Source organism: Periophthalmus magnuspinnatus, chromosome 4 (genome assembly GCF_009829125.3).
Source record: "Periophthalmus magnuspinnatus isolate fPerMag1 chromosome 4, fPerMag1.2.pri, whole genome shotgun sequence".
Lineage (NCBI taxonomy): Eukaryota > Metazoa > Chordata > Actinopteri > Gobiiformes > Gobiidae > Periophthalmus > Periophthalmus magnuspinnatus.
In genome coordinates this window covers 30,121,952-30,138,297 of record NC_047129.1, presented here as the reverse complement: position 1 = coordinate 30,138,297, position 16,346 = coordinate 30,121,952, and the positions used below count along the sequence as shown (strand labels likewise).

The window sequence follows — 16,346 nt, the reverse complement described above, 5'->3', positions numbered from 1 at the left end:
GACCATAGTATCATAGCAACCAAAGAGCCAGTCCTTTCCCATTTGCACCACTGGTTTAGCAAGGAGCAGGCGGTTGTCGATCAAACCTGTTGCTAACGCTAGCGGGAGTGACCTCGGAGCAAGAAGGCGGCTGATTCGTCTCTTATTAATGTTCATATCTTGATTTACGGACACTACGGCGACATAAAAACACCGGGATCACGTAGAGCGGGTTAATACGAACATTTTAAGACCAAAATGACGAGTCTGACGGCGGCAGTTACGGAGAGAGAGGACGCGGTTTTTCAATAGAAAGTGAATTGGAGTCAGAGTCAATGGAGGATTCTATGATATTATGATGTCACGTGACCTCGACCTAATAAACGGATAAACTTTGGTGCGTTTTTTCTGGACAGACAGAAGTCAACGACGCACAGGAATGAGACTATTGTGGAATTATTATCCAGAGTCAGAAAAATGATCTTCCTTTAGGGCTAAACTCTGGAGGAGACGTGGAGGAGATAAAGAGTTTGAGTTTGTTTGTTAATGGTTCTGCTGCTGCGGATGTGAGGAGGAGGAGGAGGAGGAGGAGGAGGAAGAGGAGGGTTGTGTGAAACATTAGGATGAAGGAGAGAAGAGAAAGTGCTTTTTTTGTTTTTTACAGTATCGTCCCTTTACAATATGTCAACAACTAAAAAGGCAAAACAAAATGGATCAGTTCTAAACCAGGATTAATGTGAAACTAATAGAAAACTTTATCAGGAAAAAGACGTAAACTGAAATTAAAATAACCGTTTAGCTTCACAGAATGACACGTAGAATGAATTCAACATTGTATTCTACATGAAAAGTGTGTGTAGGTGCTGGGAGGTGTGTGTAGGTGCTGGGAGGTGTGTGTTGGGTGCTGGGAGGTGTGTGTTAGGTGCTGGGAGGTGTGTGTAGGTGCTGGGAGGTGTGTGTTAGGTGCTGGAAGGTGTGTGTAGGTGCTGGGAGGTGTGTGTTAGGTGCTGGGAGGTGTGTGTAGGTGCTGGGAGGTGTGTGTTAGGTGCTGGAAGGTGTGTGTTAGGTGCTGGGAGGTGTGTGTAGGTGCTGGGAGGTGTGTGTTAGGTCCTGGGAGGTGTGTGTTAGGTGCTGGGAGGTGTGTGTAGGTGCTGGGAGGTGTGTGTAGCTGCTGGGAGGTGTGTGTTAGGTGCTGGGAGGTGTGTGTTAGGTGCTGGAACGTGTGTGTTAGGTGCTGGGAGGTGTGTGTAGGTGCTGGGAGGTGTGTGTTAGGTCCTGGGAGGTGTGTGTTAGGTGCTGGGAGGTGTGTGTTAGGTGCTGGGAGGTGTGTGTAGGTGCTGGAACGTGTGTGTTAGGTGCTGGGAGGTGTGTGTAGGTGCTGGGAGGTGTGTGTTAGGTCCTGGGAGGTGTGTGTTAGGTGCTGGGAGGTGTGTGTAGGTGCTGGGAGGTGTGTGTAGCTGCTGGGAGGTGTGTGTTAGGTGCTGGGAGGTGTGTGTTAGGTGCTGGAACGTGTGTGTTAGGTGCTGGGAGGTGTGTGTAGGTGCTGGGAGGTGTGTGTTAGGTCCTGGGAGGTGTGTGTTAGGTGCTGGGAGGTGTGTGTTAGGTGCTGGGAGGTGTGTGTAGGTGCTGGAACGTGTGTGTTAGGTGCTGGGAGGTGTGTGTAGGTGCTGGGAGGTGTGTGTTAGGTCCTGGGAGGTGTGTGTTAGGTGCTGGGAGGTGTGTGTAGGTGCTGGGAGGTGTGTGTAGCTGCTGGGAGGTGTGTGTTAGGTGCTGGGAGGTGTGTGTTAGGTGCTGGAACGTGTGTGTTAGGTGCTGGGAGGTGTGTGTAGGTGCTGGGAGGTGTGTGTTAGGTCCTGGGAGGTGTGTGTTAGGTCCTGGGAGGTGTGTGTTAGGTGCTGGGAGGTGTGTGTTAGCTGCTGGGAGGTGTGTGTTAGCTGCTGGGAGGTGTGTGTTAGCTGCTGGGAGGTGTGTGTTAGCTGCTGGGAGGTGTGTGTTAGGTGCTGGGAGGTGTGTGTTAGCTGCTGGGAGGTGTGTGTTAGCTGCTGGGAGGTGTGTGTTAGGTCCTGGGAGGTGTGTGTAGCTGCTGGGAGGTGTGTGTTAGGTGCTGGAAGGTGTGTGTTAGGTGCTGGGAGGTGTGTGTTAGCTGCTGGGAGGTGTGTGTTAGGTGCTGGGAGGTGTGTGTTAGGTGCTGGGAGGTGTGTGTTAGGTGCTGGGAGGTGTGTGTTGGGTGCTGGGAGGTGTGTGTTGGGTGCTGGGAGGTGTGTGTTAGGTGCTGGGAGGTGTGTGTTAACTGCTGGGAGGTGTGTGTTAGGTGCTGGGAGGTGTGTGTTAGCTGCTGGGAGGTGTGTGTTAGGTGCTGGGAGGTGTGTGTAGGTGCTGGGAGGTGTGTGTTAGGTGCTGGGAGGTGTGTGTTAGGTGCTGGGAGGTGTGTGTAGGTGCTGGGAGGTGTGTGTTAGGTGCTGGGAGGTGTGTGTTAGGTGCTGGGAGGTGTGTGTTAGCTGCTGGGAGGTGTGTGTTAGGTGCTGGGAGGTGTGTGTTAGGTGCTGGGAGGTGTGTGTTAGGTGCTGGGAGGTGTGTGTTAGGTGCTGGGAGGTGTGTGTTAGCTGCTGGGAGGTGTGTGTTAGCTGCTGGGAGGTGTGTGTTGGGTGCTGGGAGGTGTGTGTTAGGTGCTGGGAGGTGTGTGTTAGGTGCTGGGAGGTGTGTGTTAGGTGCTGGGAGGTGTGTGTTAGCTGCTGGGAGGTGTGTGTTAGCTGCTGGGAGGTGTGTGTTAGGTGCTGGGAGGTGTGTGTTAGGTGCTGGGAGGTGTGTGTAGGTGCTGGGAGGTGTGTGTTAGGTGCTGGAAGGTGTGTGTTGGGTCCTGGGACGTGTGTGTTGGGTCCTGGGAGGTGTGTGTAGGTGCTGGGAGGTGTGTGTAGGTGCTGGGAGGTGTGTGTTAGGTGCTGGGAGGTGTGTGTTAGGTGCTGGGAGGTGTGTGTTAGGTGCTGGGAGTTGTGTGTTAGGTGCTGGGAGGTGTGTGTTAAGTCCTGGGAGGTGTGTGTTAGGTCCTGGGAGGTGTGTGTTAGGTCCTGGGAGGTGTGTGTTGGGTGCTGGGAGGTGTGTGTAGCTGCTGGGAGGTGTGTGTTAGCTGCTGGGAGGTGTGTGTAGGTGCTGGGAGGTGTGTGTTAGCTGCTGCGAGGTGTGTGTTAGGTGCTGGGACGTGTGTGTTGGGTCCTGGGAGGTGTGTGTAGGTGCTGGGAGGTGTGTGTTAGGTGCTGGGAGGTGTGTGTTAGGTGCTGGGAGGTGTGTGTTAGGTGCTGGGAGGTGTGTGTTAGGTGCTGGGAGGTGTGTGTTGGGTGCTGGGAGGTGTGTGTTAGGAGCTGGGAGGTGTGTGTAGGTGCTGGGAGGTGTGTGTAGGTGCTGGGAGGTGTTTGTTGGGTGCTGGGAGGTGTGTGTTGGGTGCTGGGAGGTGTGTGTTAGGTGCTGGGAGGTGTGTGTTAGGTGCTGGGAGGTGTGTGTTAGGTGCTGGGAGGTGTGTGTTAGGTGCTGGGAGGTGTGTGTTAGGTGCTGGGAGGTGTGTGTAGGTGCTGGGAGGTGTGTGTAGGTGCTGGGAGATGTGTGTTAGGTGCTGGGAGGTGTGTGTTAGGTGCTGGGAGGTGTGTGTTAGGTGCTGGGAGGTGTGTGTAGGTGCTGGGAGGTGTGTGTTAGGTGCTGGGAGGTGTGTGTTAGGTGCTGGGAGTTGTGTGTTAGGTGCTGGGAGGTGTGTGTAGGTGCTGGGAGGTGTGTGTAGGTGCTGGGAGGTGTGTGTAGGTGCTGGGAGGTGTGTGTTAGGTGCTGGGAGGTGTGTGTTAGGTGCTGGGAGTTGTGTGTTAGGTGCTGGGAGGTGTGTGTAGGTGCTGGGAGGTGTGTGTAGGTGCTGGGAGGTGTGTGTTAGGTGCTGGGAGGTGTGTGTAGGTGCTGGGAGATGTGTGTAGGTGCTGGGAGGTGTGTGTTGGGTGCTGGGAGGTGTGTGTTGGGTCCTGGGACATGTGTGTTGGGTCCTGGGAGGTGTGTGTAGGTGCTGGGAGGTGTGTGTTAGCTGCTGGGAGGTGTGTGTAGCTGCTGGGAGGTGTGTGTAGCTGCTGGGAGTTGTGTGTTAGGTGCTGGGAGTTGTGTGTAGGTGCTGGGAGTTGTGTGTAGGTGCTGGGAGGTGTGTGTTAGGTGCTGGGAGGTGTGTGTTAGGTGCTGGGAGGTGTGTGTTAGGTGCTGGGAGGTGTGTGTTGGGTCCTGGGACGTGTGTTGGGTGCACCTGAGGCAAACACAGCAGCTGCACTCTGACGCTTTCACCCAGGGACTTTAAGCTTAAAGATTTTTTCCTCTTAAATATATTTTATAGATAGAGTCATTCTCAAACTTTTTAAAGACCGTAGCACCTCTTAAAGTAGTCGGCTTAAAGTACCAGCACTAAACCAGGTCTAAACTCTACTTCAGGAAGATCCCAGAACTAAGACTAAGATCTGTGAAGAGTCAACTTTATTTTTTACATTTATTCTATATGTTTTTGGCTGTAAAACCCCTCACCACACACTTTATACACTTTTCTCACACAGGCGTTAACATTTTCTCACATTTCTCTCTCGTTTAAACTCTCTTAAAGTTCAAACCTTCGTAGGCGTCTTTGTCGGTGCAGAACGTTTCATCGACATTGTGGGTTTTGTCGGGGAGAAAACAAATTGCAAACGTACAGCACTTCAGAGTCACACTGCGATTCAACATTTATGTAAATTTGTCTGAACACATTCTGTACTGGACAGGAGACACGGCACGGAGGAGACTGATGGACAATGGTCTACAGTCCAACAGCCAATCAGGACAAAGAACACAATGGTCTACAGTCCAACAGCCAATCAGGACAAAGAACACAATGCACACTCAAAAACAGGCAAAATTACACTAAAAAAATCCACGAAACAGCGAAACCGCGAAAGGTGAACTGCAATATAGCGACAGACGACTGTATAATAAATGTATTGTAGCGTTCTGGTGTAAAGAAACATGCCAAATTTCTTCTGGTTGTTTATTTTCTGAACCTAAGGGCTACTGTAGGCTGTAACCAACGCCAAAATAAGAGCAAAACAACAACAGCCTCAATTCACTCCAACATCAGACCAGTAACCGACGAACTGCCAACCAAGCGACCAAGTATATACAACGTGACCAAGTGTATACAAAAGCATTTAACATCAACAACAACACAAACAGTTACAAGAACAACAAAAGGTGTCAGCTCTGAACTAAACACAGAATATCAGATCATTACAGTATATAGTGTTTTTGATCGTTATGGGGGCTCTCGTTCACAGATGAAATTATCTTCGTTGCCATTTCTGTAACAGACTTTTTCCTGAGATAAGAGTTGTTCGCCCCATCCTCAACCCCCACAGACTCAGCGATTCACTGGTTTTCTGGCAGTTGTATATATAAATGGACATAGCTAACCCGCTAGCCGCTGCGCTCCAAATAGAAAGTGATCACGGACGCACTTCCGGCTCCAGTTCACTTTCTGTAGAAAAACTGTTGCTCCTCTTTTCGTAACTGCTGTCAGACTCGTTATTTTGGTTTTTTAAAATGTTCATATTAACCCAATCTACATGATCCTGGTGTTTTTATTTCGCTATTGTGAACATTAATAACAGACAAATCAGCTTCCTTCTTTCCGGGAAAAGGAGGCTGACTCCTGATTGGCTCTTTAGTTGCTATAATACTTCCGGTCAGAATTCCAAATGAGGAAATCGACTCCAAATTCGCCGCTATAACTGCTCTAGCCTCGATGAGCTTCATTTGACTGAAGCTGAACGTTATGGTTGACGTCACACTCACTTCTTTACACTTTTTTGTACGGTTTTCCATCTCTTTATCATCCATTCCAGGTATTTGAAGGCGCCGGCGACTCTCCTTTCGCCATCATCACCGGGCTGTCGGAGCATGCAACTTTTAATAGCACCGTCACTTGCTTGTCTCCATGGAGATAGCCCATTTTAATGCCATTGTGTTGAATATTTCAAGCCAGGCAACGCAATAAATGGTAAATGGTCAACTTTTTATACGGCGCTTTTCCACTTTTCGAGGCTCTAAAAGCACTTTACGTCAAAAAACAAACAAACACTCAACTATTCAAACGCCAGTGTGCGCAGACATTGGGGGCGAGATGGGTTAAGTGTCTTGCCCAAGGACACAACAACAACAGCATTCATCCGTGGGAGCTGGAATCGCACCGCCGACCCGTGCGTCAGTCGATCCGGACGCTCTACCAAAGATCTTTATGTGGAGAGTGGGATTTGAACCGCCATCCTTCAGATCAGTGGACAAACGCTCTCTTACTGTCGGCAGATGACACGGTCCTAGAAGGTTACACAGTGTGCCTTTAAATAATCCTCCCGAGTGCCATCGACAGCCGGTACAAAGAAACAAGGACAAGGTGAGAATTGATCCGAAATGTAGACAGCTGCCACACTGAATGGACTTTAACCCAAACGCACCTCTGTAAACACACGGCCTGCACATAAATGAATTATCTTCACAGCCTTCGGTGCGTCAGGAGAGAGGACGCTGCCCCTGTGATGCTGCAACCCGCTCTATAAGCTTACACTACGCTCACCTCTCCATAACCCGTGCACATATGGATCCTCTTCCCCACAAAGAACAAAGTGAATATACTGGAATTTCCACTCAAAGCTCCTATATCACACAAACCTGACTCCTGTGAGCTTCATGTCATGTTATAACACTGTTTCTGCCTCGAAAACAGACCTGGAGTTGTGTTTTGTCTGCATCTCCCAAGCTCAAAACGCTCTGTTCTACCTTGTGATGTCACGAAGTACCAATTTTTTCAAGTAAAAAACAACGCAGTGGAGCACATCCTGTTCGTGTATTACCACATGATGACATCACAAGGTGGAACGGAGCGATTTCAGTTTGAGAGAAGAACTCAGCTTAATTATGCAGGTTTGTTTGTGTGAATGAAACAAAAAGACGCAACTCCAGGATTCACAAATTTAACCTTTATATAAATACATTGTTTCTCAGGACTTTTTAAAAAATATTAGCTTTTTTCCTGCCCGATTTTTTGTTTTTCTTCGACTGTGGTTGTATAATACATTTTAATTTGTCATTTCGATGAGACGTGATGTGATGAAGGCAGATTTCTGCGGCGTATCTCAAACGGGGCAAGACACTGGTGGAGATCGGACAGTTTTGAACATTTTTGTAACTGTAGTAAAAATACATGCTGAGAAAATGTAAACTGGGCAAAATAACCCAATTTAAAGGCCCTGTACCTGATGGATACTGTTTTAAAATGTGAAAAACAGAACTAGTTTAAGCAGTTATTGGTAAGTTTTACAGTCTATAGATTAGTATTGTTTTACACAAATGGGATTAGATGAAATGGATATTGTCAGAATGTAGATTTTTGTTGTTATATGCTGAGATCTTGAGTCCAGTCGGGAGAATAAATGATCAAGTTTCAACACTGCAATAATGGCAATTGTGCAATGTGTCTAGTGTGCAATTTCTATTTTGACCCTTTTGTGACCCCAGCCCTTGGGAAAACAGATGGAAATTAGCCTTTGACTATAATCCGGTGTGTTTACGTTTATGTTGAATTATGTCTGTTTATTAACATGCACTGTCCAAATAAATAAATAAATAAATAAATAAATAAATAAATAAATAAATAAATAAATAAATAAATAAATAAATAAATAAATAAATAAATAAATAAATAAATAAATAAATAAATAAATAAATAAATAAATAAATAAATAAATAAATAAATAAATAAATAAATAAATAAATAAATAAATAAATAAATAAATAAATAAATAAATAAATAAATAAATAAATAAATAAATAAATAAATAAATAAATAAATAAATAAATAAATAAATAAATAAAATAAAATTAAATTAAATTAAATTAAATTAAATTAAATTAAATTAAATACAATACAATACAATACAATACAATAAAAATAAAATAAAAATAAAAATAAAATACAATAAAAATAAAAAAACAATACAATACAATACAATAAAATAATAATCATGCATTTACCATCTGGATATTTCATGGCAAAGTGCAATATAATCAATATAAAAAAAACAGCCTCTCTGACGTCATCGCAGACTAAAAACACAATCTGAAAACCATCAATCCCACATTTATTCCACTTATTCACCACGATGAGTTTATAAGCTCTTTTCACAACTCTCAGACACCAGTGCGGCGTTTCGCTGTGACGATAAAGCGAACAACAAGGTGCACTTCCTGTTTATCGGACAGAAAATGCTTTATAATTAGACGACAGTACACAAAACACTCACTTTTTCTCAAATACATGGACCTTTAAAGATGCTTTATGCAACTTTTTCTGAGTATCCACCACCTCGTCTCCATGGAGATGTGTATAAACTTATAACTTCCACGGCGACGAGCATATCGCACCTGTGGAAAAGCGAGCGCTCTCATTGTAAGAAAACACGTTTTTCAAGCTGATAAAAACAGATTAAATCCAACAATAAGTAACTTTCCACCAAGTAATAACATCTCCATGGTGATAAACAGGTCGCTACCACCAGAAAAGTTACATAGCGTACCTTTACCACTAATAATCTAGAGTTGGAGAGCAAGTATGTGCCCTCAAACTGGAAGCTTGCGAGTTCTAGTCTTGCTTCCTTCCATTTATTCAATTACATGCATCTTATTGCTGTGAGCGATCCGGCTCTCCACGGATGTGACGCGTAACTTAGCAAAGATATAAGTTTAACAGCCTTTTTAATATCAATTCCGTCGCTTTTTCTCGAAATGGTGAGTTTAATCTCGTTCCGCAGTTGGACAAAAGGCATTCGGTGGCTGCTCACAGAGACACCAGATTGCAATTTACCTTTCAGATTAAATTAGTAAAACATAATTGAACAGATTGTTGACTGTTGTTTTTCTTTGGGGAAGAATGGGAGCCATTTTGGAGTAAATCTTCGAGGCTGTGAGGCATTGTTAAGCTCTGTATTAAGCGAACAATGAAAGCCCCGCAAACAGCAGCAGATGTTGGACTGGCTAAGAATTCACTCCACAAATTAAGTTACACACATCGGCTCTAAGCTATTGCCGAAACGGAACAAACTCTATAATATAAACGTAATTGATGTTTTAATTAGTGACTAAATTAACTAAATCAGCAATTCACCGCTTTCCTCTTGGTCTGCGCAATATGGATCCCTCCGGTGCCAGGAGCCGAGTGCAATTTCCTCTTAAACGGCTCGCGCTCTCCTGCTCCGAATGTAATCACAAAACTGGGATGAGCAAATATTCAAATTTCCGCGATTTGTCACGTTTAATAAGTCATATCTTTGGGCGTTTTTTTTTCGGTGGCGATGGGGTGGAGTTGTGTTAAGCTGTGGGACGCCGTGTGGCTGCAGAGAGTCCGCGGTAAATGCGGCGGAAGAGTTCATCTGCGGCGGAGTGATAAAGACAGAGCAGGGAGAGTTGGGAGCGCAGAAGAAGAGTGTACATGTCCATAAGGTCCATTCCTACATCTGATATACGCCGGTTTGTTTATACGATCCCAATACGACTTCTGGAGTTGGAAACTTTATTGACAAGTTAAGTTTTGAATCACGTTTTACTTTCTTATCGTCGACAAACCTGCAGTTGTGTTTTGTCACGTTTTTACACAGCGTTTTTACACCTTCAGGGCTCCCAAAGCGCTTTACGTCAAGGAAATACTCGCCCAGTCAGACATTAGTGTAGACAGGGAGGGTGGTACGCCAAAAAAGCTAACTGGAGGCACTGGTCTGTCAGATGTTGTTACGCAAGTTAGGCTTTATTCTGAAAGAAAGAGCTGATTTAGTTGGAGCTACAACAGGTGAGATGATCTGTGCTGTTAAACGAGTTACCGTCAAATAACATTACAGCCACAAGCTAGCTAACGTTAGCCAACAGTCGCACTCGCCTTTATTGTTGACCATGAACCTAAAAATGTGTTATTTAAATCCATTCATCCATCCATTTATCCAGCCATCCATCCATCCATTCATTATTGTTGACCATGAACCTAAAAAATGTGTAGTTTAAATTCATTCATCCATCCATTCATCAAGCCATACATTCATCCATCCATTCATTCATTCATCCCTCCATCTACTCATCCATCCATTCATTATTGTTGATCATGAACCTAAAAGTGTGTAGTTTAAATTCATTCATCTATCCATTCATCATCATCCAAGCCATACATTCATCCATCCATTCATCATTCATTCATCTATCCATTCATCCATCCATTATTGTTGACCATGAAAATGTGTTGTTTAAATTCATTCATCCATCCATCCATTCATCGATCCATTCATCCATCCATTCATCTTTCCATTGTTGACATGAACCTAAAAATGTGTTGTTTATATCCATTTATCGATCCATTCATCCATCCGTCCATCCATCTTTCCATCCATTAATCCATCCATTATTGTTGACCATGAACCTAAAAATGTGTAGTTTAAATTAATTCATCCATCCATCCATTAATCCATCCATTCATCCATCTATTCATCCTTCCATCCATTAATCCATCCATTCATCCATCTATTTATCCATTCATCCATCCATTATTGTTGACCGTGAACCTAAAATGTGTTCCAATCCATTCATCCATCCATCCGTTCGCATTCGCTGTGTTTGTTGTTGTGTGTATTGTGTCACCGTGGTAACTGCTGAACATTCCTCCATAGACACAGATGCAGTTTTCCCCAGCATGATGTCACTGCTAAGTATCAATACGGGGACTGGACGGGCCATTCACACAAATGCACTCTCTCCTCCCTCTTTCCTCCAGTCATCTTAGGTACGACACAACCCTCCTCCACCTCTACCGCAGCAGCAGAACCATCAGCCTTTCATCTCCTCCTCTCCATAACGTCTATCCCAAATATAAAAAACGTTCCCGGTTTTGGCTGAAGTACCTGGGGTGTTGAGGAGGCGGGACTTCCTGCAGTAGTAGGACAGTTCCTGTTCGCAGTGCTCTGACTGGTTGATGACGCCCATGAGCTGCTCCTCCTCGGCGCCGTAGTCGAAGTGGGCGGAGTGCTGCGGTTCCCACGGAGACGGGCTCACGCGGGTCAGCTCCGTGTTGTTGTGCTGAACCACCATCCAGGCTCGGTCGTCTGCTCAAAGTAAAGAGACGGAGACAAATGTAACCGCCGCCGCCATTTCATTCATCAAGCAACCATTCACACATTCATACAGACATTTTAGAGGTGGGTTAAGTGTCTTGCTCAAGGACACAACAACAGCATTCATCTGTGGGAGCTGAAATTGCACCACCAACCTGCGCTTCACTGGACCTGACCACTCAACGAATATTTTTTTTATGTCGTTTTATGATGTTTGTCAAGAGCGGGATTTGAACCAGCAACCTTTGGATCGGAGGACAAACACTCCACCTCCTGCTGAGCTACTTGTACTTCAGACCTTACCATATAATTGTTTTTTGGGTTTTGTTTTGTTTTTGTAGGACTTAATCTATATAAAAATGAGTCTAAATGAAATAAAGACGCAGCAACAAATTAATAAATTAAAATGAAATCTAATTAACCTCCTGAGACCTGACGTCCTCATATGTGGACAACACGTTTTTGGGTTGTTTAGGCCACAGTGCAAATTATTAGATGAAGAATAACAGCAATATATTCATTTTTAACAGTTTAGAATGTTTAGAATTTTTTTTTGTTTGTTTTGTTTTTGTTTTTCTTCCTGTTCCTGTCAGCAGCTCTTCACACGAGACACATTGTTCCAAGAGGCACAATTGTTGTTTCTCATTTTGTTTTTACATCAGGACAAATGTTGCTGTGTTCAAGGTCTTAATAAATAGTTTTTGAAAATCATTATTCAAATGTTTTATCAAAATGAGCATAATGTCCACATACGAGGACATTAGATTTACATAATTTTTTCTCAGAAACTACACAGGTCCCAGTCATCCCAAATAACAAAGAGAAATTAATAAAGCCTGACATGCAAGAGCTCGGGTCTCAGGAGGTTATTAAATAGAAAAAACATAAAAAAAAATATATCAGTATGTAACAATGATCAGTGTCTGTACAGAGAAGTGCACACTAGATTATTGAGAGCTGAACTGTTTTAAAAAAATAAATATCCACAAACAAATGTTGCATAAAGAGAGGTATTTCACTTCTTCAACTTATTTAGATCACCAAGGTGCCTTTTATTGTTTTAAAAATGCTACATTCACCCAAAAAACAACAAATTAAACTGTTAAATTAGTTCCAGTTTCATTTGATGCTGTTTCACGCTCATGGAAGTATAATAAGATCTAGAAGATGAACCAAACATGGCGTTGTGTTGCTTTCAAAGGTCTGAGCTCATTGTTTTTTTCATTCTGCATTACTTCCTGAATACCGGTCTAGCTCCGCCCACTTGTGACGACATAAACCTGCACCGCGTGACCAGCTCTGACCAATCAGAGCGACACCTGCTAGAGTGGGGCTAAGCTAAATCTTACAAAGAAAGTTAAATTTTAGGTGTTTTGAGGATTTAAAAGTTCTAAAAAGCTCATGTTGCGAAAACCGTAAACGTGACTAAACTGTTCTGTCTTTACGATGGTACTTTCGGTTAAGTGGGACTCCCGTTCATTTCAATGGAGAATTTAAGAAAAGTTTTGCTGTTAAAATCCGATATAAAGTCGTGTTGATTTGTGTAAAAGTCCAACGCTCATGAGACCAACAAGTCAACGCTGCAACGATTCTCTGGACGCTTTAAAACGGCTTTGTAGATCGTACGAAACTTGTCAAGACTGGCTGCCCCACGCAAAATAATACAACCCAAATGACGATGGCGGCGCCGACAGCAACGTCCGGAACGCCGTGGATGTCCCAAAAAATACCAGGAGCTGCAGTACCAAAGCGGACAAAGGGGGCGTGTCTTATCCAGTTCTTATTATAGATCCATGGGAGCGCTGCGGAGAACTTCCTGTTTACATAGGCGTGTGGGCGGAGCTTTAGACAGGCGACGTGGTCTTGTACACCCAACCGTAAAGCGCGTTCGAATTCGGTTCACTCAAACACGCAGGGGATGACTCAGAAAACCACTTCACACATGTTTTTGATGAGGAATTAACGTCATAACAAAGTAAAACGCTCCAAAAATAACCTCTTTAATATTTTATTCTAGACAAGATTGTGGCCCCAATGCAAAGTTTAAAACAAAAACGTAAGGTTCGAAACTTATGCTTCATTTCGGAAACATTAAATCAAGATCTAAAAACTCGCCAGACAAGAACTGAGATGGGAAAACTGGCTTTTTTTTGTTTTGTTTTGCTTCAGAAAAATGGATTATATTTCAAGGACAAGCGAAATCGGACACTTTGGTGCCACAAAATCCGGTAATGAACTTTTTACGCTCATTTTTTTTAATGTATTTTGAACAGAACGCCCATGAAAAAGAGTCTAACTGGTCTCACCGGGTCTCGTCGTATAAATAAAGATAAAAATAATGATAATACGGCGATGGCATCCGACCTGTCATGTTGCAGAAGACCAGCAGGGGGCCGACGGGTCCGCTGCCGTCCAGGTCGATGTAGTAATGTCCCGTAGTGTTTCCTCGGTGTTTGTAGGCCTCACATGACTGCTCAAACGACGCTGCGGAGGACAAAACAATCATAATACATATTCAACAGGAAATATAATAGAGATAATAATGACTTTCTATTGAGTGAACAGCCATAATCTCAAATAAATATGGAGGTGAAATTAAAAGGCTCTCTGGAGGGGAGGTTTATCGTTGCATAAGAAGTCAATCGATATTTAATTAAACGCGTCATAAATGTGAGGGATACACCGCCGCTTTTCTGCTCATACGCACAAATATAAAGCATTATTATTATTTTTGTAATCACTTTTGAATATACTGCAACTGCACGATACTGGGGTGAAAAGAACAGGAGGAGGAGGAGGAGGAGTGGAGGAGGAGAAGAAGAAAACTGCACGATACTGGGATGAAAAGAAGAGGTGGAGGAGGAGAACAAGGAGAAGCAGAAGAAGAAGAAAACTGCACGATACTGGGATGAAAAGAGGAGGAGGAGGAGTGGAGGAGAAGAAGAAGAAGAAGAAAACTGCATGATACTGGGATGAAAACAGGAGGAGGAGAAGAAGAAAACTGCACGATACCGGGATGAAAAGAGGAGGAGGAGGAGAAGAAGAAGAAGAAAATTGCACGATACTGGGGTGAAAAGAACAGGAGGAGGAGGAGTGGAGGAGGAGAAGAAGAAAACTGCACGATACTGGGATGAAAAGAACAGGAGGAGGAGGAGTGGAGGAGGAGAAGAAGAAAACTGCACGATACTGGGATGAAAACAGGAGGAGGAGAAGAAGAAGAAAACTGCACTCTACTGTAATAAAAGCAGAAGAAGGACAAGGAAAAGAACAAGAAAAGAAGAAGGAAGAAGAAGTAGAAGAAGAAGAACGACAAGAAGAAGAAGGACAAGAAGGAGGAGGAGGAGAAGAAGAAGAAGAAGGACAAGGAAAAGAACAAGAAAAGAAGAAGGAAGAAGTAGAAGAAGAACGACAAGAAGAAGGACAAGAAGGAGGAGGAGGAGGAGAAGAAGAAGGACAAGGAAAAGAACAAGAACAAGAAAAGAAGAAGGAGAAGAACGACAAGAAGAAGAATGACAAGAAGGAGGAGAAGAAGATGAAGCTGAGTTTGTCTCTCAAACGGAAAACACTCGTCATGTGGTAATACAGGAAGTGCTCCACTGTGTTTTTAAACTCCACACAGCTTCACTAGGATCATTTGGATCATTTCATCCCTGGAATTGCCAAACTCAACTGAACTAAATGTAAAAGGAGCTGTGAACTTGAAAACTACCACTTCATGACATCACAAGGTGGAACAGAGCATTTTGAGCTTTGGAGATGTTACAGACTGATAATAAAAAGTTACTCAAACAAGTGTGAATGAAACAAAACACAAGTCCAGATGTGTTTTTGAGGAGGTGAAAACATAACACGACTTAAACCTCACAAGAGTCACATTTATGTTTTAAGGTAAATTAGGAAAAACTTTTCACGACTAAAATCTGTTGATGAACTATTTGGACGCAGACTGGACACGTCAGCCTGCAGAAGAGGAAACCTTCTTCTTCTTCTTCTTCTTCGTCGTCATCTTCTTCTTCTTCTGAAATATTCATCTAAAACAGGGGTGTCAAACTCAATTTCACCGAGGGCCACATCAGCAAAATGGTTTGTCTCAAATTTGCAAAGATATAAAAAAAAAAAAAAAATGTCTGTAACTCCTGATAATCTGACATTTTAAGACAGTCATACATTTAAATTTTCCTTTTCGCGGGCCACATAAAATGACATGGCGGGCCGCATTTGGCCCCCGGGCCTTGAGTTTGACACATGTGATCTAAAACCACTTAATAAAAGAAACAAGTCCGCTGTTGGGAAACTGCAGTGCCCGGTTGAGCTGATGTTGCTGTAAAAACATTATCAGAACAAAGAGCCGTGTAGCTGTGGGCTCCTCCTCTGGATCTGCAGATCACGCCAGCGGATTTGAGATGTTTTTTTCATTTGTACTAAAATTATTTCACAACGCTGCTGAATCTTCTGCCTTGGCTGGCCTGGGAACGCCTTGGGGTCCCACCGGAGGAACTGGAGGACGTGTCTGGGGTGAGGGAAGTCTGGGAGTCCCTGCTTTGACTGCTGCCCCCGGGATAAGCGGAAGAAAAAGGATGGATCTTATGTGTATCATTGATTAAGAAAATAAAATCGAAGAATCAAGTACGTCACAGTGGTCAAATAACGGTGGTGGTAAAAACGGGGATTGATCAGTGATATGGCATCTTGAAAATAAGGGATTAAAGGTTTTCACCAGCCAAAAAATGCATAATCATGAAGAAAAAAAAACATATTTCACATTTCATATAAATCGCATCTGAGTATAAGTCGCACCCCGGGCCAAACTATGAAAAAAACTGCGACTTATAGACCAGAAAATACGCTACTACTACGGTATTTGCAGAATAGTTCGGCTTTAAACGCGCGCTCTGTAGGGTCAGTCACCTGCTCGTCGCCATGGAGATGTTACTGCTTTACCTGAAATGTTCCACAGTGCAGTGCCAAACTTGTATATCTTGCATTTATTCAGTTATTGCTCAGAATGTTTTACCATGAGCGGGATTGCCTCTCCACAGATCTGATGTCACCTGCTTATCTCCGTTTAAGCAATACTGTAGAACCTTCAATAACATCGCCATGGAGACGGCTAGGTGCCACCCATAAAGTTACACAGTGGACCTTAAAACCTTTGGTCTTTTTCACGGCTGAACATTCGTTTGA

At 43.7% G+C, this 16,346-nt stretch overlaps 1 protein-coding gene across 1 annotated transcript in view; it reads right to left on the bottom strand.

Moving 5' to 3' along the window:
- LOC117369907 (contactin-associated protein-like 4) overlaps nt 1-16,346 on the bottom strand; it is a 353,019-nt gene that overhangs the window by 83,848 nt on the left and 252,825 nt on the right. The window contains exons 12-13 of the mRNA XM_033965250.1: nt 13,527-13,646; nt 10,953-11,153 (exon numbers count right to left, since the gene is read on the bottom strand). Coding sequence (XP_033821141.1) covers nt 10,953-11,153; nt 13,527-13,646 — 321 coding nt within the window. The remainder of the gene's footprint in view (nt 1-10,952; nt 11,154-13,526; nt 13,647-16,346) is intronic.